Source organism: Saimiri boliviensis, chromosome X (genome assembly GCF_048565385.1).
Source record: "Saimiri boliviensis isolate mSaiBol1 chromosome X, mSaiBol1.pri, whole genome shotgun sequence".
Taxonomy (NCBI): domain Eukaryota; kingdom Metazoa; phylum Chordata; class Mammalia; order Primates; family Cebidae; genus Saimiri; species Saimiri boliviensis.
In genome coordinates, this window is record NC_133470.1 from 28,531,252 (window position 1) to 28,547,480 (window position 16,229).

Below are 16,229 nucleotides of genomic sequence, written 5' to 3' on the forward strand. Positions count from 1 at the left end.
CCTGGAAACCATCCTTCTCAGCAAACTGACACAAGAGCAGAAAATCAAACACCACATATTCTCACTCATAGGCGGGTGTTAAACAATGAGAACACATGGACACAGGGAGGGGAGTACTACACACTGGGGTCCGTTGCAGGGAAATGGGGGCGAGACGGGGGCGTGGGGAGGTGGGAAGAGATAGCATGGGGAGAAATGACAGATACAGGTGCGGGGACGGAAGGCAGCAAACCACACTGCCATGTGTGTACCTATGCAACAATCTTGCATGTTCTTCACATGTACCCCAAAACCTAAAATGCAATTAAAAAAAAAGGTGTTTGAAGAGGGGAGCCATATATTACCTTCATTCACTGACAAATATTTATTGAGTAGCTTTCATGTGCTACACACTGTCTTGGACAATGTATATATACAAGTGAATAAAGGAGATGAAATCTTTGCTCTTTCATGGAATTTGCATTGTAGTTACAACCTACGCTATGTTTTAGTAAGCTTAATTTAAATGGAAAACTGAAAGTTCCATTGGAGCCATTGGTGGGCAGGAAGGAGTAGAGGAGGGTAAAAGACCTTAAGAGCATGAATTAGAGTGGTAGTAAGGGGACTAGTGAGAAAGGAAAGGGCATAAAAAATTAGGCAAAATCTATAGATCTTAAAAATGAGCTTGAAAATGAGGCAAGTAAGAGGGAGATTTAGCAATTGCTATATGATCTGAACTCTCTCACAGAAAAGATGGTACTGTGATGAATAGCAGGATTGGAAATAAAGACTTGGTATAAAAAATGGCCTATTTGGGTCATATTGAATTTATGTCATTTGCGAGACATTTGAGTAAGAAATGTCCTACATACAGTAAGATATGTGGGACAGATATTGGAACGGAATAAAAATGTTCAGATCACTGGATTAAAGGAGATGGAGAAAATACTGTTTCCAGTATAATCACTAGCACATAACTGACACTTAGTAACTATTGACTAAATATTAAATGAAGATAATGATATTAATAAAACCAGAAAAGAATGCTTAGAATAGATACTGTGGGCTTGGCACGGTGGCTCATACCTATAATCCCAGCATTTTGGGAGGCCGGGGCAGGTGGATCACCTGATATCAGGAGTTCAACATCAGCCTGGCCAATATGACAAAATCCTGTCACTACTGAAATTACAAAAATTAGCTGGGTGAGGTGGCATATGCCTGTAATCCTAGCTACTCAGGAGGCTGAGGCAGGAGAATCGCTTGAACTTGGGAGACGGAGGTTGCAGTGAGTTGAGATCCACCCTGGGCAATAGAGCAAGACAACTCAGTGCCTTCAATATAGCAACTTTCTAACTTTGAGGGGCCAAAGACCACAGCCAGGGCCTCGTTTCAGCCCTCCAGTGTTAGAGCTTGCAGCCCAGGAGTGCTGAGCTGAGCCTAGGTAACGAGGAAGCCTCCAGAATCAAAGCCAGTGGACTGAATCCACTTTCTACCATAAAAAAAAAAAAAAAAAAAAAAAACCCAAGGGCACCAAGGAAGACAAAAGCAAAAGTTTCCAACCAAAGAAAAGCAACTTCAAAGATTAAGGGGATATCAGCCTACATAGATAAGAGAGAACCAATGTAAGAACCCTGGCAACTCTAAAAGTCAGTGTCTTCTTACCTCCAAACAACTGCACTAGCTTCCCAGGCAATGGTTCTTAACCAGACTGAAATGGCTGGAACGACAGACAGAGACTTCAGAATCTGGATAGGAATGAAGATCATTGAGATTCAGAAGAAAGTAAAAACCAAATCTAAGGAATATAAGGAATACAGAAAAACAACATAGGAGCTGACAGATAAGATGGCCATTTGAAGAAAAGAAAACTGATCTGATATAGCTGAGAAACAGACTATAACAATTTCATAATACAATCGCAGGTATTAACAGCAGAAAAGACCGAGCTGGGGAAAGAGTCTCACAGCCTGAAGATTAGTTCTTCAGATTAACTCAGACAAAAACTAAAAGAATAAAAAAGAATGAACAAAACCTCTAGGAAATATGAGAATATCTAGAGAACAAATGTACAACTTACTGGCATCCTTGAAAGAGAGGGAGAGAAAGCAAACAATTTGGAAAACATATTAGAGGACACTGTCAAATTTTCCCAAACTTGCTAGAGAGGCCAACATTCAAATTCAGGAAATCCAGAGAACCCCTGGGAGATACTATACAAGATGACTATCCCCAAGACACATAGTTATCAGATTCTTCAAGGTCAACATGAAAGAAAAAATATTAAAGGCACAGGCTTTCAAATTCATGGCATATCAACTTAACCATATCAGCAGGAGAGCTGTTCTATGTGAAAGAACTCAGAGCTGCAAATACCACATGTGTATGATAGGGCAATTTTAAGAAATGTCTGTATTGCATTTGAAGACTGATTGTCATAAATCTGAAATCTGAAACTATGTATGATGCCTCCTGCTTTGTTCTTTTTGCTTAGAATTGACTTGGCTATGCGGGCTCTCTTTTGGTTCCATATGAAGTTTAAGGTGTTTTTTTCCAGTTCTGTGAAGAAGGTCATTGGTAGCTTGATGGGAATAGCGTTGCATTTGTAAATTACTTTGGGCAGTATGGCCATTTTCACGATGTTGATTCTTCCTAACCATGAACATGGAATGTTTCTCCATCTGTTTGTGTCCTCTCTTATTTTGTTGAGCAATGGCATGTAGTTCTCCTTGAAGAGGTCCTTTATGTTCCTTGTTAGTTGTATTCCTAGGTATTTTATTCTCTTTGTAGCAATTGTGAATGGCAGTTCGTTCTTGATTTGGTCCTCACTGCATGTTCTCACTCATAGGTGGGTGTTGAACAATGAGAACACATGGACACAGGGAGGGGAGCACTACACGCTGGGGTCCGTTGGGGGGAAATGGGGGAGGGACGGAGGGGTGGGGAGGTGGGAAGAGATAGCATGGGGAGAAATTACAGATACAGGCGAGGGGACGGAAGGCAGAAAACCACACTGCCATGTGTGTACCTATGCAACAATCTTGCATGTTCTTCACATGTACCCCAAAAACTAAAATGCAATAAAAATAATATTAATAAAAAAAGAAACTATGTATTTAATTTGGTATGCTAAAATGTTCTGAATTAATGTAAAGTTTTTATTACGATATTATAATCTCAGTTCAAAAGTTAACTGAAAATATAAAATTCAAATGATTTCTCTTTTAAAAAAATATATATTTTATTGGACTTTAGGTTCTGTGGTATGTGTGCACAACATGCAGGATTGTTGCATAGCTATATACATGGCAATGTGGTTTGCTGCCTCCATCCCTGTCACCTATATCTGGCATTTATCCCTCTCCAACTCCCTACCCCACGCTGTCCCTCCAGTAGACCCCACCAACAGACCCCAGTGTGTGATGCTCCCCTCCCTGTGTTCATGTGTTCTCATTGTTCAATACCCACCTATGAGTGAGAATATGAAGTATTCGATTTTCTGTTCTTGTGTCGGTTTGTTGAGAATGATGGTTTTCAGATTCATCCATGTCTCTATAAAGGACACGAACTCATAATTTTTTATGGCTGCATAGTATTCCATGGTGCATATGTGTCACATTTTCCTTGCCCAGTCTATCATAAAACCCAAATGATTTCTATGTAGCAAATTGAACTGTAAAGGTTAAAAAAATATTAAAGGCATCTAGACAGAAAATGCAGGCCACCTACAAAGGGAACACCATCAGGCTAACAGAGGACCTTTCAGCCGAAATGCTACAAGCCAGAACAAATTGAGAGCTTATATTCAGCATTCTTATGGAAAAGAAACTCCAACCAAGAATTTAATATCCAGCCAAACTAAACTTTATAGGTAAAGAAGAAATAAAATATTTTTCACACAAGGCAATGCTAAGGGAACTTGTTACCATGAGATCTGCCTTACATGAGGCCCTTACGGGAGTGCTAAATATGAAAATAAATGCCTGTTACCAGCCACCACAACACATACTTCAGTACATAGTCCACTGACACTGTAAAGCAACTACACAATCAAGTCTACAAAATAACCAGCTAACAACATGATGACAGGACCAAACAACCCTTGAAGAAAACCTAGGGAACACCATACTGGAGATAAGCCTGGCAAAGCCTAGGATCAAACAATTCTTGAAGAAAACCTAGGGAATACCATTCCGGAGACAGGCCTGGCAAAGATTTTATGGTGAAGATGCTATGAGGACTTCAATAAAAACAAAAATTGATGAATGGAATCTAATTATACTAAAGAACAGAAGCACAGCAAAATAAACTATGAACTGAGTAAACAGACAACCCACAGAATGGGAGAAAATACTTGCAAACTAAGCATCTGACAAAGGCCTAATATGAGAATCTGTAAGGAATTTAAACGAATTTGCAAGCAAAAACTGAATAATCCCATTAAAAAGGGGGCAAAGGATATGAACAGACAATTTTCAAAATAAGCCATACATGTGACCAACAAGCATATGAAAAAATTCTCAACATAACTAATAATCAGAGAAATACAAATCAAAATCACAATGAGATGCTATGTCATACCAGTTAGAATGGCTATTAAAAAGTCAAAAAATAACAGATGCTGATGAGGTTGTAGGGAAAAAGGAAGGCTTATACACTGTTGGTAGGAGTGTAAATTAGTTCAGCCACTGTGGAAAGCAGTTTGGAGATGTCTCAAAGAACTCAAAACTGAACTATCATTCAACCAAGAGATCACATTACTAGGTATGTACCCAAAGGAATAGAAATCATTCTACCATAAAGACATGCACCCATGTGTTCATTGCTGCACTATTCATAGTAGCAAAGATATAGAATCAACCTAAATGACCATCAATGGTAGAGTGGATATAGAAAATGCAGTACATATATACCATGGAATACGGTGCAGCCAGAAAAAAGAATGAGATTATGTTCATTGCAGCAACATGGATGGACCTGGAGACCATTATCTTAGGAGAAATAACATAGGAACAGAAAACCAAATACCGTATGTTCCCACTTATAAGTGGGAGCTAAACACTAAGTACACATGGACACAAAGAAAGGAACAACAGAAACCAGAGTCTACTCAAGGGTGGAGGGCAGGAGGATGGTGAAGATAAAAAAAAACCAAAAAACAAAAAAAACTAGCTATCAGGTACCATGCTTATTATCTGAGTGATGAAATAATCTACATACCAAACTCCCATGACATGCAATTTACCCATGTAACAAACCTGCACATGTGCCTCCGAAACTTAAAAGTGCAAAAGAGGAGGGGGGTAGGGGCAGGCAGGGGAAGGAAGAAAGAAAGAGGAAGGAATGAGTGGTTAGAGAGGTAAGGATAGTATATAGGTAAGGATAGTATATATAGGTAAGGATAGTATATGTAGTATAATATATCACCCAAGCAAGTCAAAATGTGTGATATTTTTCAGTAGACTGTAGTGGGCAGCAATAATGAAATATGAGTAGATTTCTAAGGCAATGAGGACTTGAGGAAAATACTTGCATTTAGTAATTATGTTGATTTCTTAGAGAAGTATTTCAGTCAAGAGGTAGATGTAGAAACTTGACTTGAAAATGTAAAGGAAAGACAGATATTTAGGAAGTAGAAATATTTCCATTAATTTCTATTAGATGAGAGATTTGAAGCTTGTTTTTGGTGATTTTACGTCTTTGCCTCTAATGCTGAGTCAATGTAGAGTAATGGGTAGGACAGTAGGGGTAGTAGAAAATCACAAAGTCAAACTTAGGTTCAAATACTGACTTTTCTATCTATGCAGGTTGAGCACCCCAAATCTGAAAATCCAAAATCCAAAATACTCCAACAGCTGAATTTTTTTGAGTGCCAACATGACTGTCAAAGGAAATGCTCATTGGAGTATTCCCAATTTTGAATTTTTGGGTTTAATATGCTTAACCAATCATTATAATGCAAGTAATCCAAAATCTGAAGAAATCTGAAACAAAAAAAAAATCAGAAAAAAATTGATATCTAAAACACTTGTGGTCCAAGCATTTTGAATAAGGGACACTCAACCAGTAGTTGTGTGTTACCTTAGCAGAAGTTACCCAGCCTATCAAAGCATTTCCTCGGTAATAAATATATAATGGTATTACACCATGCAAGCAAAGCACTTAGTATACACCTTGGCACACAGTAACTATTTTAAAAAGGTAGTTATTTTTACCTATCTTAATAATCGAATGATGATGATCAGTTATTATTACCTATCTTAATAATCAAACATGTTGATTTTAATCCCAGAAAAGTAAACATTTATTGTTACAAGCTTTTAGTTTATATAATTGCCCTCCTAATCTGGAGTAATAAAATTTAGTTGATTGTTGAAAAAGCAGCAACAGATAAATTAGTTAACCTCTCCAATTTTATTCATCTCAAATGAAAATGGAAATAATAATAGTACCAACACTGCAGGTTTTCACTTTGAATCAAATTAGAAAATGAAAGTAAAAATACTTTGCCAGTTATGAAACATGAAATATTTAGTTATTATTCTCTTTATTAATTAATATAACTTTGATCCATTGACTTTTAAGAGAATACCATTAGATTTATATCTTCAGTTTGACTTTTGTTTAATGGTAATTCATAAAATTAATAAGGACCTTTCACTTGAAAGCTTTTTCAAAGTGCTTTTATATTTATTACCTTGTAAGATCCTCACAAAAGCTCTGTGAGGAATAAAAGACAATGGTTATTAGAGGCTAACAAAATTGACTTTTCAGTATGCCCAGTGTCTTCTTACCTATGTGGGCTTTTCTTTTGGTTTGTAGAAATAAAACTACAAAATCCAATAGCTGATTTACAAAGTTATTTAATTTAGTGATTACTCTGTATCATTCTAGATAATTTCTTAATGTAATGACAACATCCAGAAAAGGAGGTTTTAAAGGTTTTAATACGATTAACATGTTTACATATGAACAAGACGATGATAACATGGTCCAGAATGGTACAACACTTAGAATCAAATAGCTAAACTCATATTGCATTAAATTAGGGTCATCCTTTTTTTTCTTCATTGGATCAAAAATGAATTCTAATTTTCTGTATTCAGTCTTTCTTTCTGCAGGAGACAAAAGACCAGTCCTGAACATTTGTCCTCATTGACTCCCTTTTCTAAACTTTTACTTATTTTCATTATTTCATTTCAGATTTTCTCTGAGATCTACAGAAATTCAGGATCTCAAAGGGGAAAATAATAAAGCAACTAAATATAGTAAGACAATCGTGTGGGGCTTGAGTATTCCTGAGCACTATAGTCAGTAGTATTGTGAATGTGGATGGGGTTTTTATAGTAGCAATATGAAAATAAAAGGAAAAATAAAAATTTCCATGTTTATATAAGAGAAGAAACTAATTATCTTATTGGAAATAATTTTCCATGATCTTGAATACATTATGTAAAGACTTACTTTTTCCATTATATGATTTTTTTTTTAGACGGAGTCTCTGTGGCCCAGACTGGAGTGCAATGGTGTGATCTTGGCTCACTGCAACCTCTGCCTCCTGGATTCAAGTGATTCTCTTGCCTTAGCCTCCCAAGTAGTTGGGATTACAGGTGTCTACCACCATGCTCAGCTAATTTTTGTACTTTTAGTAAAGATGAAGTTTTGCCATGTTGGTCAGGCTGGTCTCAAACTCCTGACCTCAGGTGATCTGCCCATCTTGGCCTTCCAAAGTGCTGGGATTACAGGCATGAGCCACCATGCCCAGCCCATGATAGGAATTTTATGCCAAAGTTTTGCTAATTATTTGCCTTTTCTCACAAATAGTTCATTAAGAGGGTCTCTATGTCTTTTTGAATAACATGGACAATAGTATCACTTAATACCAATTCTGTGCTACAGTAAGTAACATTTTGGTGACATTTAGATGTATTTCTGAGTGCAGCATGGAGAAATTCAATTAAAAATGACATAAATTTGTGTGTAATATAATTTATTTCTAAGACTTCCATGTTGATGTCCCTCAGTTTTAAATCCTTAAACCAGATCTTTTACTAAACTTTAGATTTACATTCACAATGGCTTCAAGACAGATAATGTTTTCACCTCTGAGTTTTACTTACAAATACCTCAAAATCAAACACATTCTTGACTTCCCTACTCATAACTTGTTTGCCGTCTTGAATTCTGCAACTCATGATTGAGTGAAGATACTCCCTTCATGCAATCATGCCAAGCGGTAAGCAGGCACTGACTTCTCATTTTACCTCACATTTTCCACTCATCTCCACCTCCCATAGAATATAAGACAGTGCTGATTCTATCTCCAAATAGCTCATATATCAGTTTTGTTTATTCACCCTCACCACTTTGATCATCAATTCTTGCTTGGCTTATAACAGAAATAACTTTCTAACTGTTGTCCCTGCACAGGTCTCATATCTTTCCAATCAATTCTCCTCACCACTACCAGAATGAGCTTTCAAAAATCTAAGTCTGGTTAGTTCATTTTCTTGCTTAGAACCAGACTACGACTTCCCAAAGATAACCAATAAAGTCCAGAGTCTTAAAAATAGGTGGCAAGCGGCAGAGAGAGCCAACTTACACTTACTGAGCCCTTCAAGTCCAATAGTCTGCCTCTCTGGTATGCATTTTACATGTATCTTATTATTTATTCATGACAAAATCCTGTGAAGTACTCATTGTATAGAAGAGTATAATCAGGGCTCAGAGGTTAGACAATAAGCTAGTAAGTGCTAAATAAGGGGTCTTCCTGCTTACAAGATCCATACTACTCTAGCTGCTATATCATGCTGTCTTTCCACATAATTTAGCCCCATCTGATCTTTCTAATTTCGTTTATTGTAGCAACTATACCCCAGCCAAGTTCCTTCAGATTCTCATACTATCACACTGACTAAGCCTTTGGATGTGGTATATCCTCTATCACGAATGCTCTTTTTAACTCCATTAACCTAAATAACTCCCAACAATTATTCTAAGGTGAGTTACTTTAAACAGAGGTTTGCACTGGACAATAGATTCATGGGTAGGACATGCTATGCTCAGGTTAATTGATATCTATTGGGGGTAGAGATATTTTTAAAATCTCCCCCAGTGCATAAGGAAGGTTAAAATCCACTGTTCTAGGTGAGTTTCTGGCCTGTCAGGCTTAGCCTAGTCTTCTGTTTCTTACTAGACTCTGTCCAGCTCTCTACTGTAATTTTCATTACGCTATTATAATTTTGTCTTAGGATGTGTGTCTTCACCTCTGGAATGTGAACCTCCCAAAGGCAGATATAATGTCAAAATACAGAGGCTTTTAGATATATGTTACATAGTGATCCAGTATGTCCACACATATACATACGTCATTGAACCAAAGTTTTGTGAACAATACTGAAGCTTACTTAAAAGTGATGGACTCCTTATTTCAATTCTATTCTATTAATTTCATTCATTTCTATTTTAAAAATATGGATTGATACTCATTAAATTTATTATACAACCCAGTACTTTTTTTTTTTTTTTTTTTTTTTTTTTTTTTTTTTTTTTTTGAGACAGAGTTTCGCTCTTGTTACCCAGGCTGGAGTGCAATGGCGCGATCTCGGCTCACCGCAACCTCCGCCTCCTGGGTTCAGGCAATTCTCCTGCCTCAGCCTCCTGAGTAGCTGGGATTACAGGCACACGCCACCATGCCCAGCTAATTTTTTTTTGTATTTTTAGTAGAGACGGGGTTTCACCATGTTGACCAGGATGGTCTTGATCTCTCGACCTCGTGATTCACCCGCCTCGGCCTCCCAAAGTGCTGGGATTACAGGCTTGAGCCACCGCGCCCGGCCACAACCCAGTACTTTTACTGAACTGTGTTTGAAAAGCACCTTTCTTGGGGCCATCATAATGGAATTAGTTCCCTTATAAGAAGAGGAAGTATCATCAGAGCTCTGTCTGTCTTAGCTATGTTAAAAGACAGGGAAAATGCAGCCATCTGCAAACCAGGAATAGAGCCCTCACCAGGCCCTGATCTTGGAATTCCAGCCTCCAGAACTATGAGAAATAAAGTTCTGTTGCATAAGCCTTCTTTCCCTTACCCACCCCGCCCAAAAGAAAGAAAATCGTCTCTCTGAACACCATGACACACAGCAGGTGTTTGGTAAAGATATGTTGAATTAATAAAAGTTATCAGAAAAATTATACATACACACACACACGTGTGTGTGTATGTGTGTGTGTGTGTGTGTGTGTGTGTGTATATATATATATATATATACACACACACACATATATATATAATTTTAAAATATCCAGAGCAGTAGGCATTCATCACAAGGAAAAACAAAAAGATCAAGATTCACTTTCATACTCGTTATATAACAATCAAAATAGGAGGATTAAAAAAATACATATAAAACTCAATTGAAACTAAAGCAACAGGAAGGAATACACTAAATGTTTCTCCTCCTTATAATTAGGGATCCTTAAATTGCCTCTACATTCTCAGACAGTCCAAGAAATATGATACTCCAATTTATTCAAGGTACTAATTGTGCTATTAAGATTGCATTCCTTCTTCTTTCTTTTGCAATTAATCAGTGGGACAAAATTTTGGTGAGAGTCTTCAATTTTAATAACATATTAGAAATCAAAGATATCTTAATTCATAGATATACTCAGACGTGCAATTTGAAGTTTACCAAACTTGTCTCTCTGGAAATGTTTTATTTATCAGGAGAAAATTTTTATAATGGGGGATCAAGAGGAGACATAGGTCAAATATGAAATTAGAGAAGGGAGTGATTTGAAATATATGAACTGAGACATGACCCAGATCACGGATGAAGGAATCTCATCTATTTATTGCTCCTTAGTTTGTCTTGCTGAGAAAAAATATATTAATTACACCACCTTTATGACCATCTCTCCTCACCACATACCCACACCCCCACACCGTCTTTACAATCTAATATCTCTCAGGGGTACTTAGAGAACCACTTAATATTTGTGAAACTCTTGTGAAATATTCAGGAAGATGCAGTCTTTCCATTTTCAGTTAGTTACCCAGGGTTTTATGTTAGTGCTTTGAACCATGAACAGCTTTGTCAACTCTCTTAGGCCCAAAGCAGAAAATGTTTTGGACAGAGAAATAATCTCATTCAATTACAAATATAGTTCTTCATTTAAGGGAATAAATCTGCAATTTAAAAATCCTGAAACTTTCACCCCTAAAGGCTTTATATAGTGTTCTATAAAAATACATTTGCTTAAAAATTCCAGTTTGCATATCAGAAATAACAATATTTATAAGAAATATCTCCTTATCCTGAAGTACAAGGGCAACTGTAATGTTCTTGATTTTATTAAGGAAAGTAAGTTACACCTTTCTATAATACAAGAGGAAATTCTAATGTCCTTCAGAGCAGAACTAATCATGTTAATTCCATTCAGAAAGTATATGCTTTAAATTACATGTATGTTTAAAGAACCTATGAATTATGATTATTGCTGAGAGAATAAATATCTTATGAAGTGGTTGAAAGACAAAAGTGATAGTCTAACAAGAGATGGAGTCTCCATATATAGAAAAACAGACTGACAGTCTTAGAGAAAAACACATTTTGTGACAGTTTTCACCCTCTCTCTTCATTCACTAGCATTTGTATGAAGTAAAGCATCAGTACTTTTGGGGTAGGCAGATACATCAAAATCTGTTGGGAGAGTTGTTGCTTTGACTAGGCATTTCAAATTTCCTTTTCTAAATATATGAGAACTATGATTGCTATATAGCAAGAATCTATGAATACAATGCTACCAGTTTCTTCAAATGAAGTAAAAAGGTATGCAATTTCACTTTTCTCCTACATACGTATTATAGAAAATCCCTTTTGTTCAAAGTAAAAATTCATAGAGGAAAAAAGCAAACATCTCCATTTAGCTGAAACACTGAAATTGCAAGTAATCTCTTAAGGTATGCTGTTTTATTCGTTTTCAAGCTTGGCATTTCCATTTGTTGCTTTTCAATATCAGTTTCTTGACTCAATTCAATCAGCTGAAATGTATCATTAACAATAATCAACAGTTTCAGTAGTTTACAGTTTTTACCATGTCATTTCCAAGTCTTTCATCAAAAGATCATTATCCAACCATCTGACTAAAAATCAAAGTTGGCTATAAATGTCATTCCAATCCATAAAATGTAGTTTAAACCTCGGGCATGTGGGATTTATAGAAAACACAATATTAACTGACAGGGAAGAAGGAAACTGTCTCTGTTTTAAAATAATTTTGTAACCTTAGTTAATCTTATTATAGTGAAGAAGCCAATATTAATGTTTTCAGTAGCTCTATGGGAGTTTTATCTGGATTTTGAGAATAAATATAGTTTATCACTTTGGGGTTTAGGCAGTAAAAAGCCCCTGCCCTATTCCCAAGCTCTCTCTTTTTCTACCTCAGGTACACTGAAAGTTATGTGTAATGTGTGCCCTAGCTCAAAGACAGAGAAGAGTAGCCTGATAGACATTGGATTTTACGTGAGGAACAAATAAACTTTGATTTGGTTAAGCCACTGGACAAATATGAATAAATACATTTTCTTGAGTAACATGGCATAATCTAAGACATTTTCTCAGCATAATTTTCAACTGTTTTTGAAAGAGATCAGAAATCTAAACATAAAATGTTTATTCTCCATTCTTCTGTAGTATATATAGTTAGGACACATGGTGACTCTTCCTTTTAATGATTTAGAAGCTTGCAGTTTCTCAGGATTAGAAATACAGATACATTTTTACTATATAATATAGCAGCTATAAATACAAATTGTATGGTAGAAAATAGATTTATTTTTGTATTTTTGCTTTTAACTAGAATTATTCACTATTCTAAGAGATGTTTTATTAAATCCCTGACATTATTTTGTCATCATTGGGTTATTCTTTATTTTTCAAAGTAATCTGCTAAAAATATACTTAAAGTTTATTGTTTACCTACCATAGTTGATGAGTAAAACGTAAACCCATTTTTTTTTTTTTTTTTTTTTTTTTTTTTTTTTTTTTTTTTTTTTAGATTGAGTCTCACTCTGTCACCCAGGCTGGAGTGAAGTGGTGTAATCTCAGCTCACTGCAGCCTCTGCCTCCTGGATTAAAGTGATTCTCCTGCCTCAGCCTCCTGAGTAGCTGGGTTTACAGGCGCAGGCCACCACACTCGGCTAATTTTTGTATTTTTAGTAGAGATGGGATTTCACCAGGCTGGCCAGGCTGGTCTTGAACTCCTAACCTCAGGTGATCCACCTGCCTTGGCCTCCCAAAGTGGTGGGATTACAGGTGTAAGCCACTGTGCCCAGTCAAAAAACTCATGTATTTATTAAAATTCTGGAGTGGCTTTATCAGTATTTACAATATTTTACAATACAATTTTATTATGAAATAGCCTAAGCCAAATATGTTACAGCAGTTTATAGTCTAACCATACATCTAAAAGTGAGCAATAAACCCTCTAAATTTGCATTGCCCTTACATTCTACCACAAGCCATGGGAGATATCTATAAAGTCTGGTATTGTGCTAAATGAATTACCTCCAAACGATCAAACTAAATCAACATGTATTTTGGGGGAGAAAGTGGGGTCAAAGGAGGATGATAAAGCAAGAACGATAAATTCAGAAGCCATAAATTGCCACTGTCACTTACTCTATGCACCAGAGCAGCAAAGTAGATCAACTATCACATCAAAAACGAAAAACTGGAGAAGCAGAACACTAGGAGGAAGCAAGGAGAACTCCTGCTTCTTGTGACTTGATTCTGGAATTATTTTTCAAACTAGAATATACTACTGTGTTTTTCATAATAGTTTAAAAATATCAAAAAATGAAGTTAGTCTAAAAAAATCAATCATCTTATTATTATACTCCAAATTGTATTTGAGAGACTAGTAGAGTTATTATATCAAGTCAGAAAAACCAACTATACATAACAAAGCTCTGTAATAGTTCAGGAAAATTGTATCAGGTATTGAGAATACACTTTAAGAGCCTCCTTATACTATGGAATATGATTCTCACCAACACTCCATTTAAACAAAACTACCCCAAATTCTATTTTCACTGTTTATGCATATGGAACTTTATGGCAATAATTTTTGTTTCTAGGAAAAACAATTGTCTGAAAATTGTTTGATCATTAGCTATGACAAATTTAGCCATCTCTTTTTTGTTTTCACAGATCATGTTAGGAAGAAAGCTACAAAATGCCAGATTAACATTTCAAAACATATTTGAAAGTAATGAAGGGAAACTGACTCAGTTAGCAATGCTAAATAAAACAGACAATTCATACAGATGCTTTCCCTGTAAAATATTAAATAAACCCTCAAAAATGTCAACTTTTAAAATTTAATAAACCAATCCCTAAGTTATTTCTCTGAGCAAAGTTTCTCCTTGACGGAAGCTCTGGTTTTATATGCAAATGTTTTCCTGGTCAGAGCATGTACTTTTTCTAAGACGAGGGTGTTAAGTGGAATTATAAATGATATTTCCTTCTCTTTCTGCCTCTCTCCTCCTTGTCCAAAAGCTGAAATATATCAGGTTGTATAAAAGCAACTATTTTATTTTGTCCCTGGCTTGTCAGTTACAAGTACAAATGCTGAGATTTGTTCAATTGGATCCACAAGAGTGCTAAAGTGGAAAAATGCTTGACTTACTTGCCATTGTTTCATCAGCTCTTTTACTCCCTTGGAGTCTTCGAGGAGCCTTTCCTTATGGGTAGCATCCTGCAGGACATTGGCAGTTGTTTCGGCTTCTGTAAGCCAGGCAAGAAACTTTTCCAGGTCCAGGGGGAACTGTTGCAGTAATCTATGAGTTTCTTCCAAAGCAGCCTCTCGCTCACTCACCCTACAAATGAACAGATAATAATCAGATGCAATTATGAAATATCAGAACGGTGCACCTAGTGAACTCCATAAAAAGAGAACGATGGAGGAACTAAATTGTGATATACCAACAATGGGGTGAGTTGTTGCTACAGCTCTTCCTTTAAGCAACAACTATAATATCGTGCAGTCTATTTACTTTCCTTTTTATTCAACTTAAAGGTGTTTGTATGGGGGAAGGTATGCAAGAATGACAATTACAGATTTCTATAAACCCCTCTCCACAGAGGTTTCATAAATATATATGTGAAATACATATCTACTTGAATATTTGAAAGTTCCAAGTATCCTTTTTCAATTTTGTAGTTTTTGCTGGTCATTTTTGAAAGCTTATTTAAATATACTGCCAAAGTTGAGACTAACCTTTATAGTTAAAACACTAAAATCCCTGTACCATGCTTGTCTTTGATGCCGCCGTGAGGCAGAAAACAAGGATTCGATATGCAAGGAGAAAAGTCAAGAAAATACAAACCTAGAGTCCAAAGGAAAAGACTAGAGAAAAAGCTGAAAAGAAGGGAATTGGAAGGCAAAGGAGAAAAGGCTAACAAGTAGAGAAATAACATTTCATAGAAATTATCATTTTGTGCAAACTATCATTCTGCATGACACCAGTTATAACTATTGTGTTAGTTTCATAGTTAATTATTTGATCATACAACTGAGAACATTTACCAAAATAAAAATGTTATGTGTAATGAAAAAGATTAGAGTCTTAAAAACCAGGCAGATTTGAGTTCAATTCCCAGTGTTCCTTACCAGTTATGTGATACGGCAAGTTACCTCTCTGATTCTCAGTTTCTCATCTGCAATGTCTATTGCTTTGATGAGAATTAAAATAGAAAATTCATGAAGTTGAGTGCCCCACACGTTATACAGTTATATGTTACAGTTACTCAAAAACATTACTTCCTTCTACCCACAATCCATTTCCCCATTCCTCTAATCTTTTAAAAGGGTGAAACAAATTCTCTCATGACAAAAACCTTAAAAATGTATTCATATATTTGATCATATGTATATAGAATGCATGTATTGTGGATACATACATATATGCCCTCAGCAAACATCTACATAATAATAGCTTAGAAAGGAAAACTGCCTTAGACAGTAACAGTCCCCTTGAAAAAGATTCAGGTAAACTTTGTCTGCAATGAGGAAATTAGTACTCTATTCAAAGGTCTTATTTGCCTTCTATTACTACACAAACACTTTCTGGGATTAAACATAATCTAAAAATGGATTAAAAAAAATTGAACACTTGAATATGATACACATTGCTTGTTAAGATGTGATTGTCAATAATTATGCAAAACTGCAATTTATTTCAGCAG

The 16,229-nt window shown here is 35.9% G+C and overlaps 1 protein-coding gene across 11 annotated transcripts in view; it reads right to left on the reverse strand.

The window, feature by feature from the left end:
* The window catches only part of DMD (dystrophin), a 2,654,855-nt gene that overhangs the window by 526,284 nt on the left and 2,112,342 nt on the right, over positions 1-16,229 (reverse strand). For all 11 annotated transcript variants that reach the window (XM_074391460.1, XM_074391464.1, XM_074391461.1 and 8 more), the window contains one exon: positions 14,671-14,860. In XM_074391460.1, coding sequence (XP_074247561.1) covers positions 14,671-14,860 — 190 coding nt within the window. The remainder of the gene's footprint in view (positions 1-14,670; positions 14,861-16,229) is intronic.